Source organism: Mus musculus, chromosome 12, assembly GCF_000001635.26.
Source record: "Mus musculus strain C57BL/6J chromosome 12, GRCm38.p6 C57BL/6J".
Classification (NCBI taxonomy): Eukaryota; Metazoa; Chordata; class Mammalia; order Rodentia; family Muridae; genus Mus; species Mus musculus.
In genome coordinates, this window is record NC_000078.6 from 16988514 (window position 1) to 17014003 (window position 25490).

The 25490-nt window shown below is 48.6% G+C and overlaps 2 protein-coding genes across 5 annotated transcripts; both read right to left on the minus strand.

The window, feature by feature from the left end:
- Positions 1-134: 134 nt before the first annotated feature.
- Positions 135-11873, minus strand: Pqlc3 (PQ loop repeat containing). Of its 2 annotated transcripts, NM_172574.2 has the most exons (7): positions 11300-11605; positions 9261-9343; positions 9121-9190; positions 7101-7158; positions 4940-5060; positions 3765-3806; positions 135-1382 (listed from the first exon to the last, which is right to left on the minus strand). In NM_172574.2, exons 1-7 carry the CDS (start codon positions 11440-11442, stop codon positions 1291-1293), a joined length of 609 nt encoding a protein of 202 aa, NP_766162.2. In that variant the 5' UTR covers positions 11443-11605; the 3' UTR covers positions 135-1290. The 2 variants fall into 2 exon arrangements, with proteins under 2 accessions (NP_766162.2, XP_006515119.1); XM_006515056.4 differs by lacking the exon at positions 4940-5060 and having other exon boundaries at positions 140-1382; positions 11300-11873.
- A 4571-nt stretch (positions 11874-16444) lies between these two features.
- On the minus strand, positions 16445-23245 carry 2410004P03Rik (RIKEN cDNA 2410004P03 gene). 3 transcript variants are annotated; one of them, NM_001201332.1, is made up of 5 exons: positions 22939-23214; positions 22615-22838; positions 19760-19799; positions 18507-18723; positions 16445-17485 (listed from the first exon to the last, which is right to left on the minus strand). In NM_001201332.1, the coding sequence occupies exons 2-4, from the start codon at positions 22830-22832 to the stop codon at positions 18532-18534; spliced, it is 450 nt and encodes a 149-aa protein (NP_001188261.1). In that variant the 5' UTR covers positions 22833-22838; positions 22939-23214; the 3' UTR covers positions 16445-17485; positions 18507-18531. The 3 variants fall into 3 exon arrangements, with proteins under 3 accessions (NP_001188261.1, NP_001188262.1, XP_006515294.1); XM_006515231.4 differs by having other exon boundaries at positions 17199-17534; positions 22939-23245; NM_001201333.1 differs by lacking the exon at positions 19760-19799.
- Between the last annotated feature and the right edge of the window lie 2245 nt (positions 23246-25490).

A 25490-nucleotide genomic window follows, 5' to 3' on the forward strand; every position in this document is an offset into this window, starting at 1 on the left:
AATAACCATAGAATGATTTATGTTTAGATGTAGTATTTCTCTCCTCCGGGTCCAAGGCAATTGACCTAAACAAGATTAGCTGGCTTGCTAGTGAGTTATACCTACCTAACTGAAAATTCATGACAGCTTAAGAATTCGGGGGCGTTCAACAAATTAAAGTTTATTAAATATAGAAAACTAAACATTTTTCAGTAAACTTCATTTACTTTCTTGCAGTATACCAGAGTAATGACATTCACTTAGAAGAAGAAACTGAGCTTTTAAAGGCTGGATTTATAAAACATCAGAGGAAGTTCTGCAGACAACAGTGTTTAGGATATGCTTAGGATATTCTTACTTTAGTATGAATAAAATACCTAAGAATTGGCTAGGACTTAGCAATACTTTTTACTGTATGTATACCTTCCAGTAACTAAAACTTATACAAAGTTCCAACAGTGGTAATTGTGAGATATAGCCCTTTAAAAAATGGTGGGATTGTGCTTAAATAGAGAGACAGTTGAGATTTCCTCGTCTAAACAGATGGGGCTCTGTTTAGTAAGGCACACTGTGTTGGACGACTGCTTGGTATATGAACCCAGTTCCATCTCTGCATACTTTGCTAGCCCTGCTTAGCTTGAGAGGATGTTATACTGCATTATGTTTATGGAAGAGTTAAACTGCCCAGGTGTGAACAGTTCCACTTGTTACTGAGCAGACCCCACTCACTGTGGGAAGACTACTTAATATTCTGAAAGCCACAGTGTAGCTGTAGCTGGCTCTTCGGGGAATATAATCATGACTTTAAGGGTGAAGATGGCCTCTTGGGCAGGTTCCATCATTTGAGTTGTCAAAGTCAAGAGTGGTCCACTCTTGTCCAGCACTCCCAGTGCTCAAAAGGCTGCTGGAGGATCACAGGTTGGAGGATAGCTTGGGCTATATAGTGAGACTTTATCTTGTGGGGAAGGGAGGGACAAAAAACCACACACAACCCAATCTAAGCCCTTCCACAACCTAGGGGACTGGGGGGAAGGAAGTTGGCATTTTATACAAGTGTCTCTTTCCATCTCTCCTAGTCTTCCTTCTCTGAGTTTGCTGTGTAGCCCAGGCTACCTCAGACTCCCAAGTGCTGGGATTATAGGTTTGCACTTCCCGTATTCAGCTAAGTGGCTTTTTCAAGTTTAACAAACCTGCTTTAAAGTTTCTGAAATGGTTGACTAGTAAAAGATTTTAAATGTAGCAATGGAAAGCAATGGTGCATCATCTGGTCCAGTCGTTTGAAGTCCACTGTGTGTAGGAAGAAGACATCCATCATTCAGCTTTGGTGGCAGACTTCCGGTAGTGAAGTACTGTTGCTGTTACCCATATATTTAAAGCCAACATGATCACAAAACGTATAAGAACTGAAATAAATTAAAAGAAAGTTTCAACATTAATAAAACTGGGCATTAGCCTGGCGTGGTGGCGCACACCTTTAATCCCAGCACTTGGGAGGCAGAGGCAGGCTGATTTCTAAGTTCCAGGCCAACCTGGTCTACAGAGTGAGTTCCAGGACAGCCAAGGCTACACAGAGAAACACTGTGTAACCCCCCCCCAAAAAAAAAAAAAACAAAAACTGGACATTATACTGCTTTAATTAGAAGCCTATGTAAAGTTTCACCCTGACTCCAGACAAAACAATTGAGATTGTGAGAGCATTGGTTCCAGACAGTCTAGGAAAAGGACGTTCCTGTAGAAATGCCCACCTGGGTACTCAGCCATGCATCCTGAGTGGTTCATTGAAGTAATACAGCCCTGGCTGAGAAGTTCAACTAAGACCCCTTTGCTTACGTCTCAAGGATATGGCTGTTTCAAAGTGCTGTGCTCTATGAAGACCTTTTTAGTAAGGTGGTGGGCCCTGCTTATGGATCCCTGAGGAAGGCTGAGGGAGGAGGACTGCCTGAGGCCTGAGTGAAAAGCCAACCTGGGCAGCACAGCAGATTTCACCTCATGAGAAATGAGCCCAGAGTCAGTACATGTTGTATAATGAAGTAGTCACTTAAAAATGTGACTGAGAGGGCTGGAGAGATGGCTCAGTGGTTAAGAGCACCGATTGCTCTTCTGAAGGTCCTAAGTTCAAATCCCAGCAACCACATGGTGGCTCACAACCATCTGTAATGAGATCTGATGCCCTCTTCTGGTGTATCTGAAGACAGCTACAGTGTGCTTAGATATAATAATAAATAAATCTTTTTTTAAAAAAAAATGTGACTGAGAGACCATGAGAACAGTGGCCTGCCCTTTAAGACATGAAAGCTGTGTTTGTTTTATGACAGGTCTCACTGACTCTAATTCTGTAGCTGAGGATAGCTTTAAACTCCTCATTCTCCTGCGTCTGCATCCTAAATGCTGGGATTACAATTTTAGACATGTTGAATATTGAAGCCAGAGCTCCCTACATGCAAGGCAAGCCATTTTACCAAATGAGCTACATACATATGTCATAGTAGCACTGTGTGTGTGTGTGTGTGTGTGTGTGTGTGTGTGTGTGTGTAGGGGTGAGTGGATGGTGGTGTCCTTATGTAGCCTTGGCTGGCTTGGAACTTTTTGTGTAACCAGGTATACCCTGAATTCAAAGAAATAAGCCTGCCTCTGTCTCCCCAGTGTTGGGATTACAGGCATGCACCATCAGTCCCAGCTAGCCACACTGTTTTTAAAAGCTAGTCACTCAGGAACAGTGGTGACAGATAAGAAAAAGCCTACAGTGAGAGCATTCTTGGTCTTTTAAATACAGACTTCATATGTGCAGGTTCTTTGCTGTTCAATTACGTCCTGTCCTTCCTGTGAACTCAAGTCCCACAGGACAAGGTCTGTCTCCTTTTCTATCCTGTCACTAAAGTCAGAGCTGACAAAAGTATGGGACTTCACTTTTCTAAAGCTCGCTTTCTCAATGAAAGGTCTGGTGCTGAGGACATTTGCCACTTACTGGATAGGTTTCTGTTTTGTCACTTTCCAAAGATGTTGGGTCCAGAGTTGAGAACAGCTTAAGGAATTAATCTCTTTCAGTTAGCCAAAGTATTTTCTTGGCTTTGTTTCATGTGTGTGCTCAGTGCCCTAAAACACAGTTGGAGGTGTCTTTCTGCTCAAAGGCATGCCTTACTTCTTGTCTCTCTGGCTCCTGCCAGCCTCACTTTCTCCTTCGTCTCCCAGCTTCCCTGTCCCTGTGTCCTGAACTACTTGCTATGGCCAGCCCTGGCCATATTGGGTGTCACTCCTCTGATCAAATCCTTATTTAGCTTTTAAGACCTTGCCCCCTCTGGAGACTCTGCTCTCAGCTCCCTCCAAGTACACCGGGCTCCTTCAGCTACCCAACCCGCTGGTCTCTCTCTGGTGTCTCTCATTTTTGTTTTGGAAACTGTTTCTCCTAGGCTGGCCTGGCTCTGTGGCCTCAGCTGCTTAAGTGTATGAAACTAGAAGTGCATGCTCCCACACCTATGCCTATTCTGAAAACCCATTTCACAGCATAATTCAGCAGTTAATTGTGGGACTCCTGTTCAATTTCCTTGTTGAAGTAGAAACTTCAGGATGAGTGTTGACTCCCTTGGATATGTTCCTCCCCGAGGACTGCAAGAAGATGCTTAATAGAGACAGCCACCACTGTTGTAGACTAAATGTATGTGATTTTGTCTTTTGAATCTGTAGCCCAATTCAGTCAAATGGATCTGTTAAGCCTTATGATGGATTCCATGTGGAGATCCAAGTTTCGCCAAAAATATGCAAATAGGAAGTCAGAGGTTTTTACTTACTTGTCAAGTCATTGGTGGTCATTAAAGTTGTTATTATTCTTGCTGTAAAAGAAAATTCATAGAAATAAATAACTTGATTCCCACACATTTTGATATTTCTATTTAGCTCATGCCTTTCCATTTTACTATAACGATATATAGTAACTTCTTGAATGGCATTGATGGGACCCTTATTAATACTGTATTGTGTAACCATCTAATGACAAGCCATGCACTCTGACCCAGTCATATAGAAGCTGCTCACAAAAGCAGAAGTGATTTGTATCAGTAGCTCTGCACTGCCAGGGAGAGTTCCAATCTCTCCATGTGCCCACCCTAAGAAAAGGAAAAAAAAACTTAAAATGCCTCATTTGCATATTGAGCTTCCAGCACTTTAGCTGAAGAAATAAGGATTTTAAACGTGTGTGTGTGTGTGTGTGTGTGTGTGTGTGTGTGTGTGTGTGTGTGTGTACACATGTGCATCCACACATCTTATGAAGATATAGGTAGATAGGCTGGAGGGATGGCTCAGCAGTTAGTTAAAAGCCCTGAATGCTTTTCCAGAGGACCTGGGTTCAATTCCCAGCAACCATGTGGGGGTATATAACCCTAGTCCCAGAGGCTCTGACCCCCTCTTCCAGCCTGTGAGGGCACCAGCTATGCATATGGTGCATATACATAAATTTGGGCAAAACACTAATATACATAAAAAATTTTTAATGTTTTAAAAAAACCATATGTTTTGAGACATGACCTGACTGTACCGCTGGCTGGCCTTGAACTTGCAGAGACCCAGCTGCCTCTGCTTCCTGAGCACTGTGACTAAGGTACCATGCTTGGCAAAAATCTTTACACATTTAATAAAACTCCGCCTCATTTTTCATAGGTGAGAAAACCAAGGCTTGAGAAAACAAGCTCTTCTGCCTATCCAGTGTTCTGTGGGGTTTGTTGTTATTTAGTTCCTTTCTCCATTAACAGCCCTCTGTAGTGAACAGGACCCTGGGTAACAGTTGAAGCCAGTACTCAGTCAGCCGCAGTCTACATTACACCCTCTTGTACACAAAGGTGCCCTTAGCAGGTTCTGTTGAATAGTTAATTACAAAAGTATTAGTATGAAAAAGACCTCAGGCAATCAGTTAAACCCAGGAAGATCCTGATATTGATGAAACCCAGTTCCTAGAGAGTGGTTATCTTACTTGCACAGGTGTAGGCAGAAAGGCCCCAGGTCAGTGCGCTCACAGCTCCTGAATCTTGTACCTTCCACAAATACTGGAGCTGGGCAAACTTACTGGCTGCACTAATGACTGTGCATAAGTTCTATTGGGATAAAATGAGAGAGTCAGGAACCTAAAAAGATAAATGACTACATACAGTGCTTTGCTTATTTTTTATTTATTTAATTTATTTCTTTAAATGTTTGATTCTCTGGAGAGGAGACTCAACTCATGGGAACCATTTTCTTCCCACCATGTAATCCTGGGGATTGAACTCAGGTTGTCAGGCTTGGCAGTAAGCACCTTTAACCACGGCGTCATCAGCCCAGATACAGTGCTTTCTAAGCCAGATTTTCAAGTCTTGCCATCCCCAACTTGCTAAGGTTTGAAACCTCAATTTGATGAAGAATGGCTCTCGGCTACCTCTGTGGAAGGGGGTGAATTGGCCAGAGATAGTGGAAGAATCCCAGACCTGGCTGCAGACTTACCTGTCCCCTCCTCTCCCATCCTGGGATGGCACTTAACTGACCAACTTCCAAACTAACGCCAAAAGCTTTGTGTCTTACTTCCCATCCTGAGTGCCAGTCTCCTGTGACCTCTCAGAAAAGGAAGCCTTGCAAATTGACTATCAACCCACCAGGCCCCAGCTCCACAGCAGCTTCTAGGCTTAGACAGGCCAGAGGGAGGCCACTGTAGTCACACCCAGGCTGAGCAGGATGGCACGCGCAGCATTCAAGAATTCAGGGGAGTGAGGAGGCAGAACATATTAGGAAGGACCACAGAAAGTGATGTGTTTGGCAATCAGGCAAGAGAACCAAGTGAATAGTAGACGTCCTAGTCTATAGTGAATGTTTGAGGATGGTGCATGCCAAGTGAGGTGGGACTGGCTTTCCCAGGGCCCTTGACAGGCTCTGGAGGACAGTGCCTGCTCTGCTTCCTGTTGAGACAGTAGCACCTATATAGATGGCCTCCATAGGTCCTTGAGGGTGGAGATAGAGCTATACGGGGAAGAACCATGGGGCAAGGAGTGCCAGAGTGTTTGGGGGCAGAGGAGGGGGCAGTGCTATTGCCAGACCTGAACAGACAAAAGTGACAGTGGGAGCTGGGCAGGTGGCTTGAAGAAATGCTGACTCCAACCAGGGAAGCCTGTGGGAAAACAGCTCTTGAGAAATTGGGGTGCTGAATAAAGCAAAAGAAGAGGGCCAGGTCAAATCAGTGTGGTAGGTAGGAGCCAGTGAGAGAGAGACACACACCGAGCAGGTTACAACGTGGCCATGTCTGAATGGACAAGCTGCTCTTGAGTGTTTACTTGTCATGACACAGCTAACTTTGAGATCAAGGGGTAATGTTTGACTGGGCCATAAGAGAATCCTGGTAGTGCCAGCACACGCTCCAGGAAAGCATCGTGTTTTCTCAAACAGTCCAGTGCAGGCAAGGGACTGGGAAGCAGAGATGTGAATCTGCTTCATGTGGTCATTGCAAAGTACCAGTCTCCAATTCTGCCAGGGCACAGGTGCACAGTAATGCTTGTTGAGGAACTGAAGGCGAAGTCAGAGTGGAGGAAAGGGGAAAATTAATTTTTTAAATATGAAGCTGCCAGGGATGGCAAGATGGCTCCATGGGAGGAGGGGAGAGATTGCTGTGGGGCCTGATGATCTAATTTTAGTCCCTGAAACCCACAAGGTGGAAGGAGATAACTGACTACTGCAAATGACCGTATGTGTCTCTATATCAGCATCATTCCTGAATCGCATCATTAGAGAATTGCACTGTAAGCACCCCATTTACTTGCCAAGGTCACCTGATAATGGCATTCAGGAAACCAGGCCGGTTGGAGGGGCCACAGCAAAACTTGAGGGAAATAGGAAAAACAAGATTGATGAGATTAATGTTCAAAACCAATTGTCCTCTCAAGTTTCTATGCTTCCTTGACTACTAAGAGAACATACAGAGAATCAAATCGGCTTGACTGTTTTGCTGCCCGAGGGTGCAGTGGTCTCGGGAACTAGAAGGCATATTGTGCCCCTGAAGCCATGGACTCTAACCTGAAAACCCTATGCTGCAAGCCAACTCCATGGTTCTCTACAGATGTGGGGCAGAGAGAAGGTAGCTGCTTTTTCAGTCTGTTAGTGGCACCACTCACCATGGCCAAGTCGATGATCCATTTCTGCAGGCTGAGGATGAACCAAGAAGACACAAATCTGGTCAGATGCTAAGGGACCTAGCAGTGAGTCACTGGTGGGCCCACCCACCCCCTCCCATCTTGTCCTGCACAGACCAAGCCAGACCACAGGGGGTGACACAGAAGGCAAGGTAGAGTGGGGGGACTGTTCTGCTCGACGGTGTGTAGTTTGGGAAACATGCAAGGTGTTGCACATGAACATCTGCTCTGAGTTCAAAGAACAGAAGAAAATTATGGAAGAAAACACACAGACCTGTGTTCACACACTGTGAATCTGGGTCTGGGAATATCCACAGGGCTATAACTTTCAGCTGGTTTTTCTTTCCTTTTAATAAATCATGTTTGTTTTATGTAATTGGTGTTTTGCCTACATGTGTGTCTGTGTGAGAATGCTGGATCCCCTGGAAGTAGAGTTACAAACAGTTGTGAGCTGCCATGTGAGTGCTGGAAAGTGAACCGGGGTCATTTGGAAGAGCAGCCGGTGCTCTTAACCACAGAGTCTCTCCAGACTTCCCTGGCTGCTGGTTTTCTGACCATGGAAAGACATCTCTAAGGCATTGTCAAAAGTAAGCACTTAGAAAAAAGGTCCAGCCTTGCAAAGGAGAGGTGTTCTGCCAAACGGGAGTGCTGTGTGTGAGCTTTTTACTGAATCCTCACCCCTTTCTCACTAACTGTTGTAAAAGCACACTAGTTGGGGTGCGCAGTAGTAGGTAAGGAGGAACCACTTCCCATCTGGCCTGTGCAGGAACTCAGTGGCTTCATGAAACAGAGGGACCCAACCAGAGCAAAGGGACAAAGCTATGAGGGTTGGAGGCCCGTGGCCTGAGTAGCAGTGACTGGGAAGAACACGTCACTTCCCACTACTTTGCCTTGGGTTTCCTCCCTTGCCTTGTCCACCTCCCACATGCTGTCAGCATACAGAAGAAAGGCAAAGGTGACGAAAAACAATGGTCACACTAAGTAGGTGAAGAGATTATACTAAAGACGGGTCTATGGCAGGAGGCAGCAATGGCCAGCATCCAGCTGTTCTCGGTTTACTAAGGCATTCTCTATGCATAGTGCAGTGGCTCAAGCCTGTAGTCCTAGCATTTGAAGAAAGATGTGGAGTTTAAGGTCAGCCTCAGCTACAGGGGGAGATGAAGGCAGCACCCCCTTGGAAATGATCTCAGAACAGAAGTGGACCACAGCGATGTTCTCCCTCTTTCTATGGAGGGAGGGGGATCTTAGCCAGGGGTCTAACGGCAATCGGAGACAGCTTCTGGTCAAGATTTGCCCAAGCCCTTGGGCCTGTCACTGTTAAATGGGTGTGTGGCCATATCATGGCGGCAGCAGGGTTAACTGACTGCCACTACCATGCAAACATTTTCTTGGCCTTTTAAAGAGTATGAAATTCAAGAAAAGTGAACTAAATCTGACATGAAATCTCACCCTTTACCTAGAAGATTCCACTGAGTGGCACCGTCTGCTGGCTGGCCATCTGTACTGTAAGCCTCCAAACCAACACAGCCACCCACATGACAAGACTCAGCCTCTAAATTACAGTTTTGCATAGGTGTGTGGTTAGTGGAACCCATCTGGCCAGTGCTTATCCACTGAGAGGCACCTGCCAGGTGCATCCTGCATGGGACTTGGTGCCAGGCACACATGGTATTAATCCCCTGGGGACATGCTCTCAGAAGGAAGGAGTGCCCAAGATAAGCACAGATGGAGCGTGTTGCTCTTAGCAGGGTAACTGCACAGTTCTCATGTTCAGCAGGGACACAGCAAATCTATATCCTACTGGGTCTTGGAGGGCAGTGGAGCATCCTGTTATGGGGATACCTCTGGCAGCAACTGTACTAACCTAAGGTATATGTCAAGACTAGAATTTGTGATTCTTTCTCCATGCTGAGGACAGAATCCAGAGCCTCTGTATGCCACAACTGAGCCTCCTTCCTTAGGCCCTCCATCTCTATCTCCAGCTCATATGCAGGAAGGATACACGGCCATGTAGGGTAAGGCTTGCTTCACGTTCCCATTGAAATGAAAGACGAAGAGCAGGAGGACAATGTCTGAAACGAGAGGCTCTGTGAGATGGGCAGGGCAGCAGGTGGGAAGGCTGGGGACTAGAGGGCCAGTTACCTTGTGCGATGAGAATGGGGTATTCCAGATAGGTGAGCAGTGGGTTCCCATAGTAATGCTGATAACGAAGGAAGACCAGGAACCTGCAGAGAGATGCATATATTCACAGCCCACCCTGTGCCTGACCTCCCCAGACTCCAGACACTGGCATATTTACCCAACACTAGCCTATGTGGTCTTCATCATATGTGTGATTGACCTGAGGACAGACCTTCAGGAATATTGCCAGAGCCCCATATGTTGTATCCAATAGTCCTTGAAGGTCAACCTTCAGGGTTACCTACACTGCCTTCCACATCACACCATCACTTGGGAAAACTAAGGTCCAAAAGCCAAGGCCATGTGAGGACACAAGGGTTAGAGTCTCACCAGGAGATGTTGCCCTAGTTCTGGTTATGCTTTTAGGGGGACCCCTGTGCCCTGGGGATGGTGCATAAGTAACTCTGTTTTTCAGGTTTCTCTAAAGCAATCATCAGCCAGGCATGGAGTCTCTGGTGTCATTAAAGTAGGCTCTGGCCAAGATCCAGTTCCCTCAAGTCATGATTTTAGAGTTTGAGCTTGAAATCAGAGGAGGGCCTATGCCCCCAAGGAATCGCCTCTGGTGTATGAAAGCTGGTTTGACAGTGGTGTCCTTTAGTGTCTTCCTGATGCCTCAGAGACCATCTGGCTGGTGAGGGGCAGGCAGACAGGCAAGCAAGGCCCAGGAGGGAAGCAGAATTGTAGTGACCACCCTACTCATGGAGGGAGAAGGAGGGGGAAGGGAGCTAAAGAAGGGAAGGAGGAGTCAGAATGTAGACCGACAGGATCCAGGTAGATTGCCGTCCTATCCCTATTGTTCCTGCCTCTGGATTAAAACAACTTTACCAATAAAGCTGCTTGAGGATTTGCCTGTAGGGGCCCCAGAAGGACCTTCAGAAAGTTCTCAGGAACTAGGAACCATTGTAGTCTGGCGGAAGTAGGGATAAATAACTAGTAGATTTCAATGGTGGATCATATTCGTGCCTTCTGGCCACAGAACTGGTCTTAACCCTGCTAAGCCCACCTACTGCCTCAAAGGGAGAAAGGGAGGCCTTTGGGAGTTCCAGAAAGAGCCTGCTATTTACAGCACGACCTACTGCAAGACCCTTCCAGATCCCGGGGAACATTCCATGGCCAGAGCTGTTTTCTACTGGAGTCAGCTGTTGGATTTGAGACCATCTCTGGTTGAGTTTACGAATTTAAAGCCAGGCAGCAAAGAGTTAGCTACAAGCAGAATAGGAGACGTTGGGCTGGCACTCTGTAGGCATCCCTGAGCTTTCTATTCAGTCCTGCATCCTGAAGCCTCAGCTTCAGATGCCTATGAAGAATTTAGCAAACCAGAGGTCAAATAGCTCTCCTGACTTCACACCCGCATCCTCTGCCACAGCCAGACTGTCACTTTTGCATCCTCCAGTCTGTCTGTTGCCTTACCTCTCACCCTGACAGCCTTCTCCCTTCTCTGAAATTCACATACTCTTGTACTGTGCAGCCTTACGGGCCAGAGACCCTTCAGAGCCCCGCCTACCATCAAGCGTCCCTGGAAAGGTACACCTTGAAGCACCGCACCCCTTCCCCAACTCTATAGATGGGCGCGCCCCACTGAATGGACACAGGACCAATGGGTGACCGTGGGGTGAGGCTAGTGTCAAACCGAGAGGGCTCAGCCTGGTGCAAGATCACAGGACTTAGGGGTGTGTTTTCCGTTTGCTTTTTCCAACCAAAGTTTTACAACTTTGCCCCTTACTCTACTACATAGCCAAGGCTATTGAGAACTTGGCTCCTGCAGCAGTCACAGGCCATCCCTACCCGTTGGACCCCAGCTCAATTTTCAAACGTCTACTCAAGTTCCCCATCTTCGCTGAATTTGTAAAATGGGCATGCTCAGGCAAATCGTGGAATTTGGGAAGAAGCAGGGGAGGTGGGTGGGAGCGCCCCGGGTAAGCACCTCCTAGCCCCGAGCCCCCGAGTTAACCCTTGGTTTCCCGGACTCCCAATTCCTCGCAGGCCTCCCGGGACCTTACCCCGCCAGCTCCAAAAGTAAACTAGGGAGGCTGATGCCCCGCGCGCTGCGCGCCGCCAGCTGCGCGTAAATCTGCGGCAGCTTGAGTGCGGCGCAGACGCCCAGCGTGCTCCAGTTGCAGAACCATAGCAGTCCGGCCTCCATTCTGCAATCTCGGACGTGCCGGGCCAGGGGGGTTCAGGATCTTATAGGTGAGAACCGGAGGCTCAAAGTCCAAAAAGTCCTTCCGCCTTGCCGCCGGCCGGGTCCCGCCCTGATCACGCCCCGAGCTGCTGTGCAGCAAGTGCGCTCCGCCCCGAGTCTGCTCCACTCAAGATGCTCCCTACCCCTTTAGTCTGTTCCGCGCCCGTGCGCCCCGCCCAGAGTCTGCTCCGCTCGGAGCGCACCCCGCCCCAGTCTGCTCCGCTCCTAGCGCACCCAGCTCGGAGTTGGCTTGGCTCGGGATGCTCCCTGCCCTGTGTCTGCTGTGCTCCCGGTCCTTCCAGACTCCAGGGCGGTGGTTCTGTCCTGCCCTGTGTGCGCACTGCCTGGAGTCTGCTCTGCTCCCGGTCCTTCCAGACCCCAGGGCGGTGGTTCTGCCCTGCCCTGTCAGGCACTGCCAACTGCTGATTCACTTTCCGGGTTCCACCCAAGGGTGCTCCTCCTCGCAGAGTGGAAACGCCCGAACAGACTAGCCTTCTCCGGGGTTAGGTGGGCCCAGGGCCTACACACACACACACACACACACACACACACACACACACACACACACACACACACACACACACACACACACACACACCAGGACACACACACACACACCAGGACATTCACCCATAGGCTCATTTTCCTGTTTTCTCATGCAAATTGGCCTTGAACTAACTAACTAACTAACTAACTAACTAACTAACTAACTCTCTCTCTCTCCCTCTCTCTTTCTCTCTCCCTCTGTGTGTGTGTGTGTGTGTGTGTGTGTGTGTGTGTGTGTGTGTGTGTGTGTGGCCTAAGCCAGCCTTCAACCTCGGATCCACCTGCTTCCGCTTTCCAAGTGCTAAGATTTCTAGTGTGTGCCACTGCACCAGGCCGTTGACCTTGTGGTTTGAGACAGGATCACGCGACCCATGTTGGCTTTTTCCTACCTTCTTTTGGCAAATGCTGGGATTACAAGCTTGTTCCATCGTACCCTCTGAGAGCCCACTCTTTCCAACCTTCCCTCCTCTTTTTATTTTTATTAGGTTTTGTTGTTGTTGGCATGTGTGCGAGTCTGTGATTGAGTGCTTGTGTAAACAAATGGACAACCTCAAGTGTCATTCCTCCAGGACTGTGTACCGCCCCCCCCCCACTTTCCCTTTTTAAGGTGGATTCTGGGGATCTAATTCAGGTCCTCAAAGGAGTTGGTAGATGACTATTGATAGGGGATGTTGCTGCTGTTTCCCCTCGGTTGGGTCCATGCTCTCTCTCATATGAGGGCAACTGATCGCTGGCTGGAGAGCTCAGGGCCCATAGCACACCCTTGGAAGGTGAGTGTAGTGGGAGTGTCATGAGGTCCCTCTCCTGTAGTGCTTATAAACTGTAAACAGTAGCTTTGGGGGAGGGGGAGGGAGGCTGACAACCTGACTGCAGTCAGTGATGCAGTTTTCTTTCCTGAGTCATCACCCATGCTGGGTGGTGCAGTGCCTGTATCACTTGCAGTCCAGTTAACAATCCCAATAGATGCATTGTCGACCAAAGCTGCACATGATGGGATTGATTCTTTGGGCTATTGGAGCCCTACCTGGGGAGAGTTGGCACCTCTGTATATCTCCGCAGGAGAAACAACACAGCGGGGAGGAAACCTGGACACCCTTTAGGCGCGAGACTGGAACGGGGGGGGGGGGTGTCATTTTCCCTACCTCTGGAGATCACTAGGTTATGAGGCAGAACACTAATTCTGTGCTGTAAACCAGCACACCTGCCTTCCTGCCTCCAGTCTTCATCAAGTGTGCGCACACACACACTTGAGCCCATATTTTAGCTATGTTGCTCATCAGTAGACAATTCTGCTCCTAAGAAAAGTAGACAAGAATGGGGATCCCAGCCAGCCAGTTCTGCTGAGTTACTCCATATTGTGTAAGCAAGCAGCTTTGCCCCAGTGACTCCATTTTACAAAGTTGCAATTGCTCCATTTTGAGGGTAAATGCTAACATAAAAGGATCTCACATCGCATGTACGCAAACAATCCCCTAAATCTGTAGGCTAGCCATGTCCACACTTATGCTGCACATAAGCTACTGGCCAGTGGGCTGTGCCCAGCCCCGATACTGGCAACAAAGGTGTTTGCCCCACACCAGGACTTCTTAAACTCGTTCCACTCACAGCCCATCTCAACTGAGAAAGTTCTATTCGACCCTGGATATAGAGCCATGAACACCATGTGACCGGGCATAGCTTGCAGAGCCAGCCTGGACACCTGTCCTGTGTCTTTTCTATCTCTGTCTCTTGCTGAAGGATGCGTTCCCAGATGCTTTTGTTCCCTTACTTCCCAGAGGCTCCGCACGCTCCCCTCACCACACCGGCTGCTTGTCTGCCATGTGGCTACTGAGTAAACAAAGGGCATGGTTTCCTTTTCCAAGATTTATAGTTTGCCTGCCCTGTTTTTCTCAAACTCAAATTAAAAAAAAAAATCCTTGAACTTAAAAAAAATGTGTACAAATAGAACACTTGCAGATAACAAATTAAATACTTTTTTTAAAAAAATAGTTCTTTGGTTTACACTTAACAATTTATTACAACAATAAAAGCAGATATGCATACCGAGATGGTGGTGTCATTTTTATATAATAAATTAAATCTTGGCTGAGTATATGATAGGACAGAAAATAGTACATTTTCAACATTTTTCAGAGTTGACTGAAATTTTTATTTTTAAGTTTTTAAAAATCTATTTTTATTTTATGTATGTGGTTGCTTTCCTGTATATAAGTTTGTGCACCTCATACATGCCTGGTGCCCACAGAGGCCAGGAGAGGACACTGGACTCACTGGAACTGGGGTTATAATCATGAGCCACTCTGTGGATGCCAGGAACGAAACTCTAGTCCTCCGGAAGACCTACCAGGACTCTTCACCCCTGAGCCGTCTCTCCAGTCCCCTGACATTTTGATTTTATAATCCTCAATACACAGAATTCCCTTTTATATAAGTAAGTAATATAAAATGACACAGCACATTTAAGGACATTTAAAATTGTTGGGAGCTTTTCTAATTGCAACCCAAATTCATTTTTAAAAAATGAAACTTGAAGGACTGGAGAGATGGCTCAGGGGTTAAGAGCACTGACTGCTCTTCCAGAGGTCCTGAGTTCAAATCTCAGCAACCACATGATGGCTCACAACCATCTGTAATGGGATCTGATGCCCTCTTCTGGTGTGTCTGAGACAGCTACAATGTACCCATATAAAAAAAGAATAAAGAACATTAACATTAACCCTAACTCTGTCTTAGTTAGGGTTTTACTGCTGTGAACATACACCATGACCAAGGCAAGTCTTATAAATAAACAACATTTAATTGGGGCTAGCTTACAGTTTCAGAGGTTCAGTCCATTATCATCAAAGTGGGAGCATGGCAGCATCCAGGCAGGCATGGCACAGGCAGAGCTGAGAGTTCTATGTCTTCATCCAAAGGCTACTAGTGGAGGACTGACTTCCAGGCAACTAGGGTGAGGATCTTATACCCACATCCACAGTGACACACCCATTCCAACCAGGTCACACCTATTCCAACAAGGCCACACCTTCAGATGGTGCTACTCCCTGGTCCAAGGATATACAAACCATCACAAGCAGCAACTATGTGTGTGTGCATGTGTGTGCACACATGTGTATGTATGTGTGCACATGTGTGCATGTATGTGCTTGTGTATAGTGTTTCAGGCAGCATCTCTTGAGGTTGTGTGGTGTAAAAGCCTGCTAAGTACAAAACATGCACACTGTGTGTTCAGAGCCACCGCTGCAGTGAAGTCACATGGTAAAACCCTGGGCAGCACGGGCAGACAACCTGGGGTAGTTCTGTGCTGACTTTGAATTAATTTTCAGTCATCGTGTGTCCATAACACTTACTTCCACAGACCCCATATGTAGTTAGATGAGCCCACTCAGCTGTAGAAGGGTTGTGTAAACAGCCACAGTGTGATTGCCCCGCTCCCTATGACATGGATGCAGCATGTTGTCCATCTGTCACCTGACACTTATATCGCATTCTCTATAGTCCCTTTGGCAAAGTTTGGGACTGTAGCCTTTAACCTGGGTCACTGCCTTGGTTCCTTTGTCATTCATGAAGTGACAAGGATGTGTCTCTGTCCTTTCCTGGTGGCTCTCAGGTCATGATCCTTTATTATCTGTCTGGTGGGAGGGCTCCTTGGGTACACAGTTGATGTCTCCAGAGTGACACTTTGGAAGGTACATCGTGTCAGCCACCCTTCTACGGATGGGGTGTCCTATGAATCTCTAACTAGAGGTTTCTGTGGCCTTTATTAATCCATACCTAAATTAGCTGTGACTATGTTAGATGGGGATTTTCTGCTCTTTGTTCTATAGTCCACAAGAGTTTGGTATCGAAAAAAAAAGTAATTATTAATTGTGTGTACGTGTTTGTGTGTGCACATTAGTCAAAGGTGTAGAGCCAAGCTAGGCCTAGCTTCCTACTTTCATTCTGTTTGGTATCCATATTGTCCTAAATGTGGTGGGTAGACACCTTTCAGATGTGGGGGTGTGGGAAAGAGGGAAAAGAACCCGCGTCCTGCCAGAGTTCAGGTGCTCTGGGCAGCTGACTCAGAGGACTGCTGCATGCTTTCCACGAGGCCCCGGGTGGGTGTCTGGCTGTGTGAAGCCACTGACCTCAGCTTGGTGGGTGGTGGACAAGGGACAATCTTAGTTAGGCACCAGGTTCCCAGCCTCTGGCATCCCATGCTAAAAACCGTGGAGAAGCTGAGAACAAATGCCCCCCCCCCCCCCGGGTGGCTCAGTCAGCTCTGGGGCCAAAGGGAGGAGAGGGCAGGAGAGAGTGCGCTTGATGGTTCCCACAGGGGTGAGAGTCCTTGGTCTGGTCCATGGTTAGACTCAGCTCATTAGGAAAAAGCCTATCCCATCATTCAAACACGGCGGGCCTTGATGACCAGAGACAGCCTGTGGTTTTAGAGCTTTATTGTAGAAAGGCAGGGGAAAAAGAGAAGATAGAGAGAGAGAGGCTGGCCATGTCCACGTGGAGAGAGGGGGGAAAGGAAAGAGAGAAGGAGGGCTAGAGAGTAAGAAAGGTGAGAGCTTAAAGAGAGCAAGGAGGGACCAAGCAGCTCCTTTTATAGTGGGCTGAGCTATCTTGCTGTTGCCAGGTAACTGTGGGGAGGAGCATACCTGGCTATAGTCAGGTAACTGTGAGGGTGGAGTCTAGCCAGAATACCAGAAGCTTGGGACATTGTCTGCGTGACTGGTAGTCACAGAATTATGAAGTTGGGAGCTCTGTGGTTTCACACACCTGGTTCTGGGAACATGGCTCACTTTTCTGTCCCTTGTGGAGTTCTCTACTGGGTCACCGGAGCAAGCCTCATTCAACCAAAACAGGCTGCCTATCACCGTCCCACACTCAGGCTGGCTCATGTGTCCCTCCTACACTGCCTCATCATTTCTAGTACAGGAAGAGGCCTAAAGGTCACGCCGTGCCTTTATCACTGGAGTAGATGGGCAGCTTCTGTCACAGAGCAGAGGGAGGCAAGTACTCTCAAAGAAGCAGTGGTTAGAACTGAAGGGAGATCCTCTGCCATGGCCCTTCCTGCCGTTCTCGTCCCCTGGTGCCACCCAGCCTGTGGGCTCTGCGCTGCCCTGTTTGACTGTCCTGGACGAAGCTCCCTAGACTTTTCCAGTGATGATGTGGAGGTTTGGTGCCACCCGGCTCATCTAGATTTCCTTGTTCTGGATCCAGAGAAAGAAGACAGTGGTGGCTGGACCCTCCGTCTCCATCCCCTCTCAGCCTGTGGATGTGACAGTGGAGGTCAGAAGCAGGCACCTTCTTGGAGAGTCTGAAGATGAGGCGGAGGTAGAGGGTATGTGGGGCTGGCTGTGGCCTCCAGAGTAAAGCAGACACTGTATGCCGTAGTCTCCTGCAGGCTCTCTTGGTTCAGCTGGCCCTGGCACTCTCTGGTGCTGCCCAACCGGGAACCTGTTGGTCCAAGAAACTGGGAGACACATAGACAAGATATTCCGGTGTGATGTTGCAGCCAAGGCCTGTGCAAGGGAAAGGAGGTGGAGAGTTGCGCTGTATGGTCCCTGCTATCAATGTGCTCTGCAGAAGAGCAGCCCCTGTGATGTCCTTGAGATCTGTCTCTTCCCCTCCCCTGTCCATCCTCTAACTATGGAGACAGAGGCCTGGAGGGGTATTACTGCCTTGACCACACATCACAGAGAATCGACCAGGCTAGTCAAAATGTTTGATGTGGCTTCTAGACTTTGTGGATAGTGACAAAAATATCTATAAAGGTGATCTGGGCTGAAATGCTACAACATCTTAAGTGGCTGTGCTTCCAGGCTTGGGAGCCAGTGCAGGGGCCCTGAACCCATGCCTGAAGGAGCCAAGGTCATACTGTGGCAGTATCCCATGGCCATCAAGTGCCTGCCTTGGGTTGGATAGGTACAGAGGTAACGGTTAGGGGCTCCGCACAGGTGTAACATGATTATCTGGCATGAACATACTTTGCATTACTCTACCTAGCGCACCCGCTGCCTCCCAAACAGCTATTTCTATTCAAGTGGAAGTCTAGGAGCAAGAAAGATAAGTCAAGACTGGGGCTGGAGAGATGGCTCAGCCGTTAAAAGCACTTGCAAAGGACCTAGGTTCCATCCCCAGCACGCGCATGCACATGGTGGCTCACAGCCATCTCTAACTCTGGTTCCAGGGGAGCCAGTGTTTTCTCTGGCCTCCAAGGACACCTGTGTGCACAGACATGTCCTAGGTACCCCAGTACCCACAGACAGACAGACCAAGGTAGAAGCTGTAGGCAACCTCATGGTTATGCGGTCAGACTCAACTCATTAAACATGCTCGCAAACTCAACTCTGCACTCCCTTTCCAGAATCTCCGGGTCCTGAGCTGGAAGGGCTGAAATTCCGTGGTCCTGGGAGGGACCTCATGCAGGATTCCCATGTGGGACTGAGTGGAGAGCACGTGTGAAGGCTCCCTGGGCTTCGCCCACTCCATACCTGCCTGCTGTGGCCAGCCCCGAGACTACACTGGCTGCAGCTCATCATCCGGCTTCCTCTTCCGAGTGCCTTCCACAAAGAAGAAGTCCATGTGGCCGAGGGCTTTCCCCAGGGGTGTGTCCACCCTGCTGCCCACCTCCCGGTTGGTAGAGCAGGGGAAGGTATCTGAGAAGAAGGGCACACTGGCAGGCAGCTCCTGAGGCTCCTTCTTATTTCCCTGAGGGGAGGAGACAAACCAGGTCACACACCTCATGGGATGAAGAAGCAGTCGTGCGCTACGTTTAAGGTGTTCTTGGATTCTCATATCCCAGTCTGGACCTGGAAACCAGGATGGGAGCGAGAAGGGATTGCGACAACATCCATTTCAGTCAGAGTGGAGGGTGGACAAGAGATATAGACTCAGGGCCATTGTCCTGAGATGTCTTCAGGGGACTTGGGCACACATTGCTACACACAGCAGACTCCTTAACTAGGGGAGAAGTCGAAGCAGTAAATAAGTCACGAGACGAGGTCTCACTCTGCAGCCCTGACTGACCTGTGACTTGTTGTTCAGAACAGACCTGCCTTAATGCGACAGTGATCTGCCTGCCTCTGCCTCCAAAGTGCCGGGATTAAAGGTGTGCATCACCCCAACTGGCTCACTTGGCTTATTTTTATTAAGACCAGCAGAGCTGGAGAGGTAGCTCAGCCACTAAGGGGTAAGGCTCACACTTCCAAATGCTAAGAGTTCAGTTCTTAGCATCCATATTATAAAAAATGGTCTCTCCAGCTTGCCCCTTCTCTCCTACAACTGTATATACAAGCACATACACACAGAAATGCACAATATACATACTCCCCCCCCAAAAAAAAAAAAAGAAAAAAGAAAAGGAAAACAGATCTTTACTTGGTTAGTTGGTTGCTTTTTTTGAGACAGGGTTACTCTGCATAGCCCTGGCTATCCTGGAATTCTCTGCGTGGACCAGGCTGGTCTCAACCTCAGATCCATTTGTGTCTATCCTCCAAGTGCTGGGATTAAAGGCATGAGCTACTACCTCCCAGTGAAAATACATCTTTAATAAAATTAACAAATACTGGCTACTTTTGTCCCAAATGTTCCTTATAAATACTTTCTTTTCCACTAGACCCCTAGTTACTTAAAACAACACTTCTATTCTGCCAGAGCACAGAGTAGGTCTTCAAAAAATTTAAATGAAGAAAGAACGGCTGTCCACACTGAAAGCAGTTTTCTGGGGGTGGGGGTGCTGTCTTACCAGAGGGTCATAGTCTTTCAGGAAACCCCAGTTCTCAGCCCTGGAAAGGAAAGCATGGGATTGTGAGGGTGCTGTTGGTTTGTTTTTAATGCCCACATATATGTCTGTGCGAGGGTGTCAGATCCCCTAGGACTAGAAATACTGACAGCTGTGAACTGTTATGTGGGTGCTGGGATTTGAACCCAGGTCCTTTGGAAGGGCAGTCAGTGCTCTTAACCACTGAGCCATCTTTCCAGATCAATTGTATCTTGTTTGTTTTATGGAATATCCTGAAAATTGACTTCCACTATGCCTTTAAATCTTTATATTACCATGGCGGAATTAAAATGCTCTGAAACCACAATAAATGTCAAGTGCCCACGCTTTACTTACGGAGCGGCACAGAGTGATTGGCTACTTTTTCTCTCTTGTTTTTGTCATTTCCACACATTCTTCCTACTACAGGTGTGTTTAGCACTTCAAGTTTAGGTGCTCCTTATTTGTTTCTCTGTTTTAGTTCAGGTTTGCTCAGGACTCAAGATGTAGCCGATGATGACCTTGGCCAGCTACCTCCTCCTCCTCTTCTTCCTCCTCCTCCCTTTCCCCCCTCCCCCCTCCCCCTCCTCCTCCTTCCTCTTCCTCTTCCTCTCATCTTCCTCCTCCTCCTCCTTCCTCTTCCTCTTCCTCTCCTCTTCCCCCTCCTCCTCCTCCTCCTCCTCCTCCTCCTCCTCTTCCTTTTAAACTTAAGATGTTGTCTTACTGTGGTCCTGCTGGCCTGGAACTTTCTATGTAGACCAGGTTGCCTCTGCCTCTGCCACTGAGTGCTGGGATTAAAGGTGCACACTGCTACACCAGGCAGCCTTGACCTTTGAGCTCTCCTGCCTCTACCTTCCCAGTGCTGGGATTATGGTCTTGGTTCATCAGCATTTGTGATGGTTAGAATGCGAATGGTTCCTATATGCTTATCTGTGTGAACCGTTCCTTGTCCCAGTTGGTGGGCCTGTTTGGGAAGGATTAGGAGGTGTGGCCTTGTTAGAGGAGGTGTGTCACTGAGTTGGCTTTGAGGCTTCAGAAGCCCATGCCATTCCCAGTTGGCTCTCACTGCCTTGTGCTTATGGATAAAGATGTGAGCTCTCAGCTACTTCTCCAGCAACTTGCCTGACTGTCTGCTGCCATGTTTTCCACCATGATGATCACAGATTCTATCCCTCTGGAACCACGAGCCCCAAATTAAATACTTTTTTATAAGCTGCCTTAGTCATGGTGTTTTATCATAGCAATAGAAAGGTAACTAAAACACCATGTTAGGACTCAGCTTTACATACTGCAAATTTTTAAAGAATGCACATGTGTCTGTATGTGCACTGCATACTGTGTGTGCAGTACCTGTGGTGACCAAAAGAGGGTGCTAGATTCCTTAAACCTGGTGTTGTGGGCAGTCATGAGCCGCTAGATGTGGGTTCAAGCAACTGAACTTGGGTCTTCTGTAAGAACAAGTGATCTTAACCGTCGAGGCATCGCTCTAGTACCAAGTTTACATATTTTAATGAAGTCTTTTGGGGTAATAGTGCTCCCCCACAAAGGCCATGTTAGGAGGAGAGTGAATGCCCTGCGTCTCTCCTGTGTCCTCACACCACAACCAACACAGGGGGTGGATTCTGCCAGATATTCCAGGGACACCCCAGCTCCCCGGAAGCAATTCTAAAGCAATAGGGAGCACCCTCTAATCCCATTTCTATCTCGCTAGTGACAGTGTCTGATTGACAGCTTGACAACTCCACTCCAATACTATCACCAGTTGCCAGCCTAGGGTTGTGTTTCTGACCATCTAATTAGGTGGACGGAGGCACTAAAAACAACCAGTGAGCATCAGCAGGGTTGGTGAGAACTTGGAGTCCTTGTACACTGTTAATGGAAATGCAAAGTAGGGCAGAAATTGTGAAAAACAGCAGGAGAGTCCCTCCCAACAAAACTAGAACCGGTTCCACTTCTGAAAATTTTATCTGAAAAATGGGAAGCCAGGTCTCAAAGGGAAATCTGCTCTCCTCTGTTTGCTGTGACACCTAACAACAGCCAACATGTGAAAATGATTTTTTTTTCATGGAATAGAATATTACTCTGCCCTGAAGAAGGAAATTCTGACATGTGCTTATGTTTATGTGAATGAGCTCCTTGATGGAGTGACTGCTACCACCTTGAGTCTGATCGCCAGACTAAAGGAGGGGCGAAAAGAAACTAAAAATGCAGCCACCGGCGTGTGTATTTGGAAAGCCTTCATTTAGACTTTTCACAGTTTTAAGTGGTTGCTCAGTAGCCATCTTCCTTCCCACTGGGCTTCAGCCACTCCACAGTCTTTGGTTTTGTCTTACTAACTTCAAACTCACACTGGGCGTACAGCTCTGAGTCATCATACTTGCCTAGTCTACCTACTTCTCTTGGGGTCCAGGAAGCCAGGCCCCCTTGGAACTCTGGGCAAACCTACCAGGCTTCTCCTGGTATCCATCACTGAATGAAACCAGGAAGGAAGCTCCCTACCCCCACCTCCACCCCCAGGCCAGAGTCCCGCCCCAGGCAGTGCCATGGCTTCCAGCTGCCAGCTTCCTCCCAGAAGAGGAGGGACAGAGAGATTGTTGTGTGGCCATAGATGGGACCAGAGCCCTGTCTATACCTATATTCCCAGCTATCTGTTGGGAATGAGGCCCTAGCTGCTTTAGTCACAGTCTGGGTCTAGGCTGGCCTCTCTTGCACCCTACTTCCACGTTCTCCCCCTCTGATCTTTCCATATATTCTGAACTCTTTCCTCTGCACTTTCTCAGACCCCCCAAGGTGGATGGAGATGTGAGAGATTCGGGGAGAAGGGGGGGCAGGACACTCACCAACGCCTCTGGCCTCGTGCTTCGGCTTCCACAAGCTCCCTCCACAGCTGGTCCTGTTGCACACCCAGGGCTGGGGTCCCCTGGCAACCACCGGCGAGAGCCCTGCTTGCAGCAGGGCCATCCCCCAGGGCCGCAGAAATTGAGGCAAGCTGCCTGGTAGGGGGCGGTTTGTACCCAGCGGATGTGGTTCTTGGTAGCCCACGATGTTGGCTGCCCATGGGGGACTGGAGAATCAGGAGAGGGAGAGAAAAGAGAAAGACTGGTTGAGACTTTCTGCCTGAACCCAGGATAACCTGCACAAGGTGCTCCCGCTTCGTCCCTCACCGGATTTCGAGCTCAGAGAGAGTGACTGATGGGGGACAAAAACTCTCCAGGCTGGGGCAGCATCTGCGCCCAGCTGTGTTTTGCAGCCCTGCTTGTGTTGACTGTCGCCCAGGGAACAGGCGACTCCCAAGTGCGCATGCGGAAGGGGCGGACCCACTGTGCGCCCTCCAAAGACTTCGGAGCCACTCGGTGGGGTGCAGATGGTAGGTGCTTTGCCCAGCTCTTCCCCTGGGCGGGAGAGCGGGACAGTGTCTGCTGAGTCTCCAAAAGCTGTGAGTGCTCCGTGTTCCGCAGAGCTGGTGAACTGGAGCAAGACCCTGTGCTGCCCCCTGGTGGAGAACTCAGGGTCCCAGACGAAGGGACGAGAGACCAGGGGCAGGAAGAGAAGACATCTTAGGGTTTTTAATTGCTGTGATGGAATATCATGACCAAAGCAAGTAGGGAAGGAAATGGATTATTTGGCGTCCACTTTCATATCGTAATCTATCGCTGAAGAAAGTAAGGGCAGGGACTCAAACAGGGCTAAAACCTGTAGATAGCAGCTGATGCAAAAGCCATGGAGGGGTACTGCTTACTGGCTTGCTCCCCATGGCTTACTCGGCCTGCTATCTTTTAAAAATTTTTATTTATTTATTTTATGTATGAGTGCTCTATCTGCATGTACACCTGCATGCCAGAAGAGGGCATCAGACCATATTATAGATGGTTGTGAGCCACTATGTAGTTGCTGGGAGTTGAACTCAGGACCTCTGGAAGAGCACCCAGTGAGCTGAGCTATCTGTACGACTGAGCCACTCTCCAGCCCTCAGCCTTTTATGTTTTAGAACCCAGGATCACCTGCCCAGGGATCACACCATACATAATGGCCTGGGCCCTCCCCATCAATCACTAATTAAGAAAATGCCTTACTAGCCCCACCCCTTCACTGGCAGTAGCACTCAGGCAAGCTGGCCCTGCACCTCAACTGGGCAGCATAGTGGTCCTAATAGTGAAGGCAGGGATGATCCAGCCCTAAGGGTAAGAGGGCAGGAGAACTAGCCCAGGCCCTTGAAGGCTGCAGCCCTAGGGAGAATGGGCCACAAGCCTTGACTGGGCAGCACAGTGGAGCTGGCTCTGGAGGAGTGGGAGCACATGGGCCTGCCCAGAGGGCATCAGGAAAGGAGAGCAGAACCTGCCTCCTGCCCATGTCAGCACTGGGTGGTCTAGCTGGAGCAGCGCTGGAGAGCTCTCCCTGGAGGTGCAAAGAAGGGAGAGCTGACTGAGTGCTAACCACCCCAGTTACCACCTGGGCCCAGACCCAGGGCTCTGAATTGGCCCACTCCAAAATCTTTATCATTTGCAGATGGTTGGGACACATGAAAGGGCCAGTCCTGCTGTTCCAAAGCTGCAGGATCTCCATGACACAGAGCAACAGTATGATGACCAGGAGGGGGTCCCAATGAGGATTCAATACTGATGTGTCACAGAAGCCAGAGATCTCCAATCAGACCAATGACTCGTTGCGATGAACATCTGCAAGTGAAGATGTGTGGACAGAGGGATACACTGTGGGACACACGGTGCCACACTGCAGCTTCTATGATGAGATGCTTTCTATGCCTTTCTTGTGTGTGTGTGTGTGTGTGTGTGTGTGTGTGTGTGTGTGTGTGTGTTTGTGTGTTTATTGGGGGGGGGGGAGGTTGCAAGGGCAAAGGGTGGGGAGATAAGTGGGACTGGGGTGCATGATGTGAAATTCACAAAGAATCAATAAAAAGTTTTTTTTAATGGATTATGGAGGAAGGGGGGGGAGAAAATGCCTTACAGCTGGATCTTATGGAGGCATTTTCTCAACTGATGCTACCTCCTCTCTGATAACTGTAGCTTGTGTTAAGTTGAGGTAAACTAACCAGGGCAACAATGTATGTTCCTTCTGAAAGCCCAGAGAGCCCACAGCATCCTGTCATTGATACTGAGGAGCCTCCCAACAACCCCAGGCAGCTTTTGTGGACATAGGTCCTACACAGAGTCACACTGAGGCCCACAGTGGAATCCAGTCTACAGGGAAGAATACAACCGGAGTGACTGTCCAGGCAGCCTGAGTTTAGCTTATAAAAGGCACATCGAGGACTTAAGAGTGGGGGTCCTGCTGTGGACTCCACTTCTGTTCCTTCTCTAGTCCCAAGCAGCCCAACCCCGTCTGTGGCACCAGTGGCTTCTTCATCCAGCTCAGCCAAACTCAGACCCTCCCATCACGCTGTTCCAGGCACCCTCCTTTCTTCCTCGTCACCAGCGATGGGTTTATTGATAGACCTTTCAATCCTTCCCTTACACTCTGTGCCTGACTCCTGTCAGGCAAGGTGTTCCTTCCCTGTGCAGCCAGAGAACAGAAATGGTTAATCAAGTGTAGACAGAGGTACCCTAAGTGGAGGATGCTCTGGTGTCTGGGACTCAGGCAATAGGCCACACCTCTTCTTGTTGTGTGTCAGTTTCCTCTCCAGCAGCAAAGATCCTTAAGATAGAAAGTAAACAACTCATAAGAACTCCAGGAAGTCCCTGAAACTGACCAGATTCAC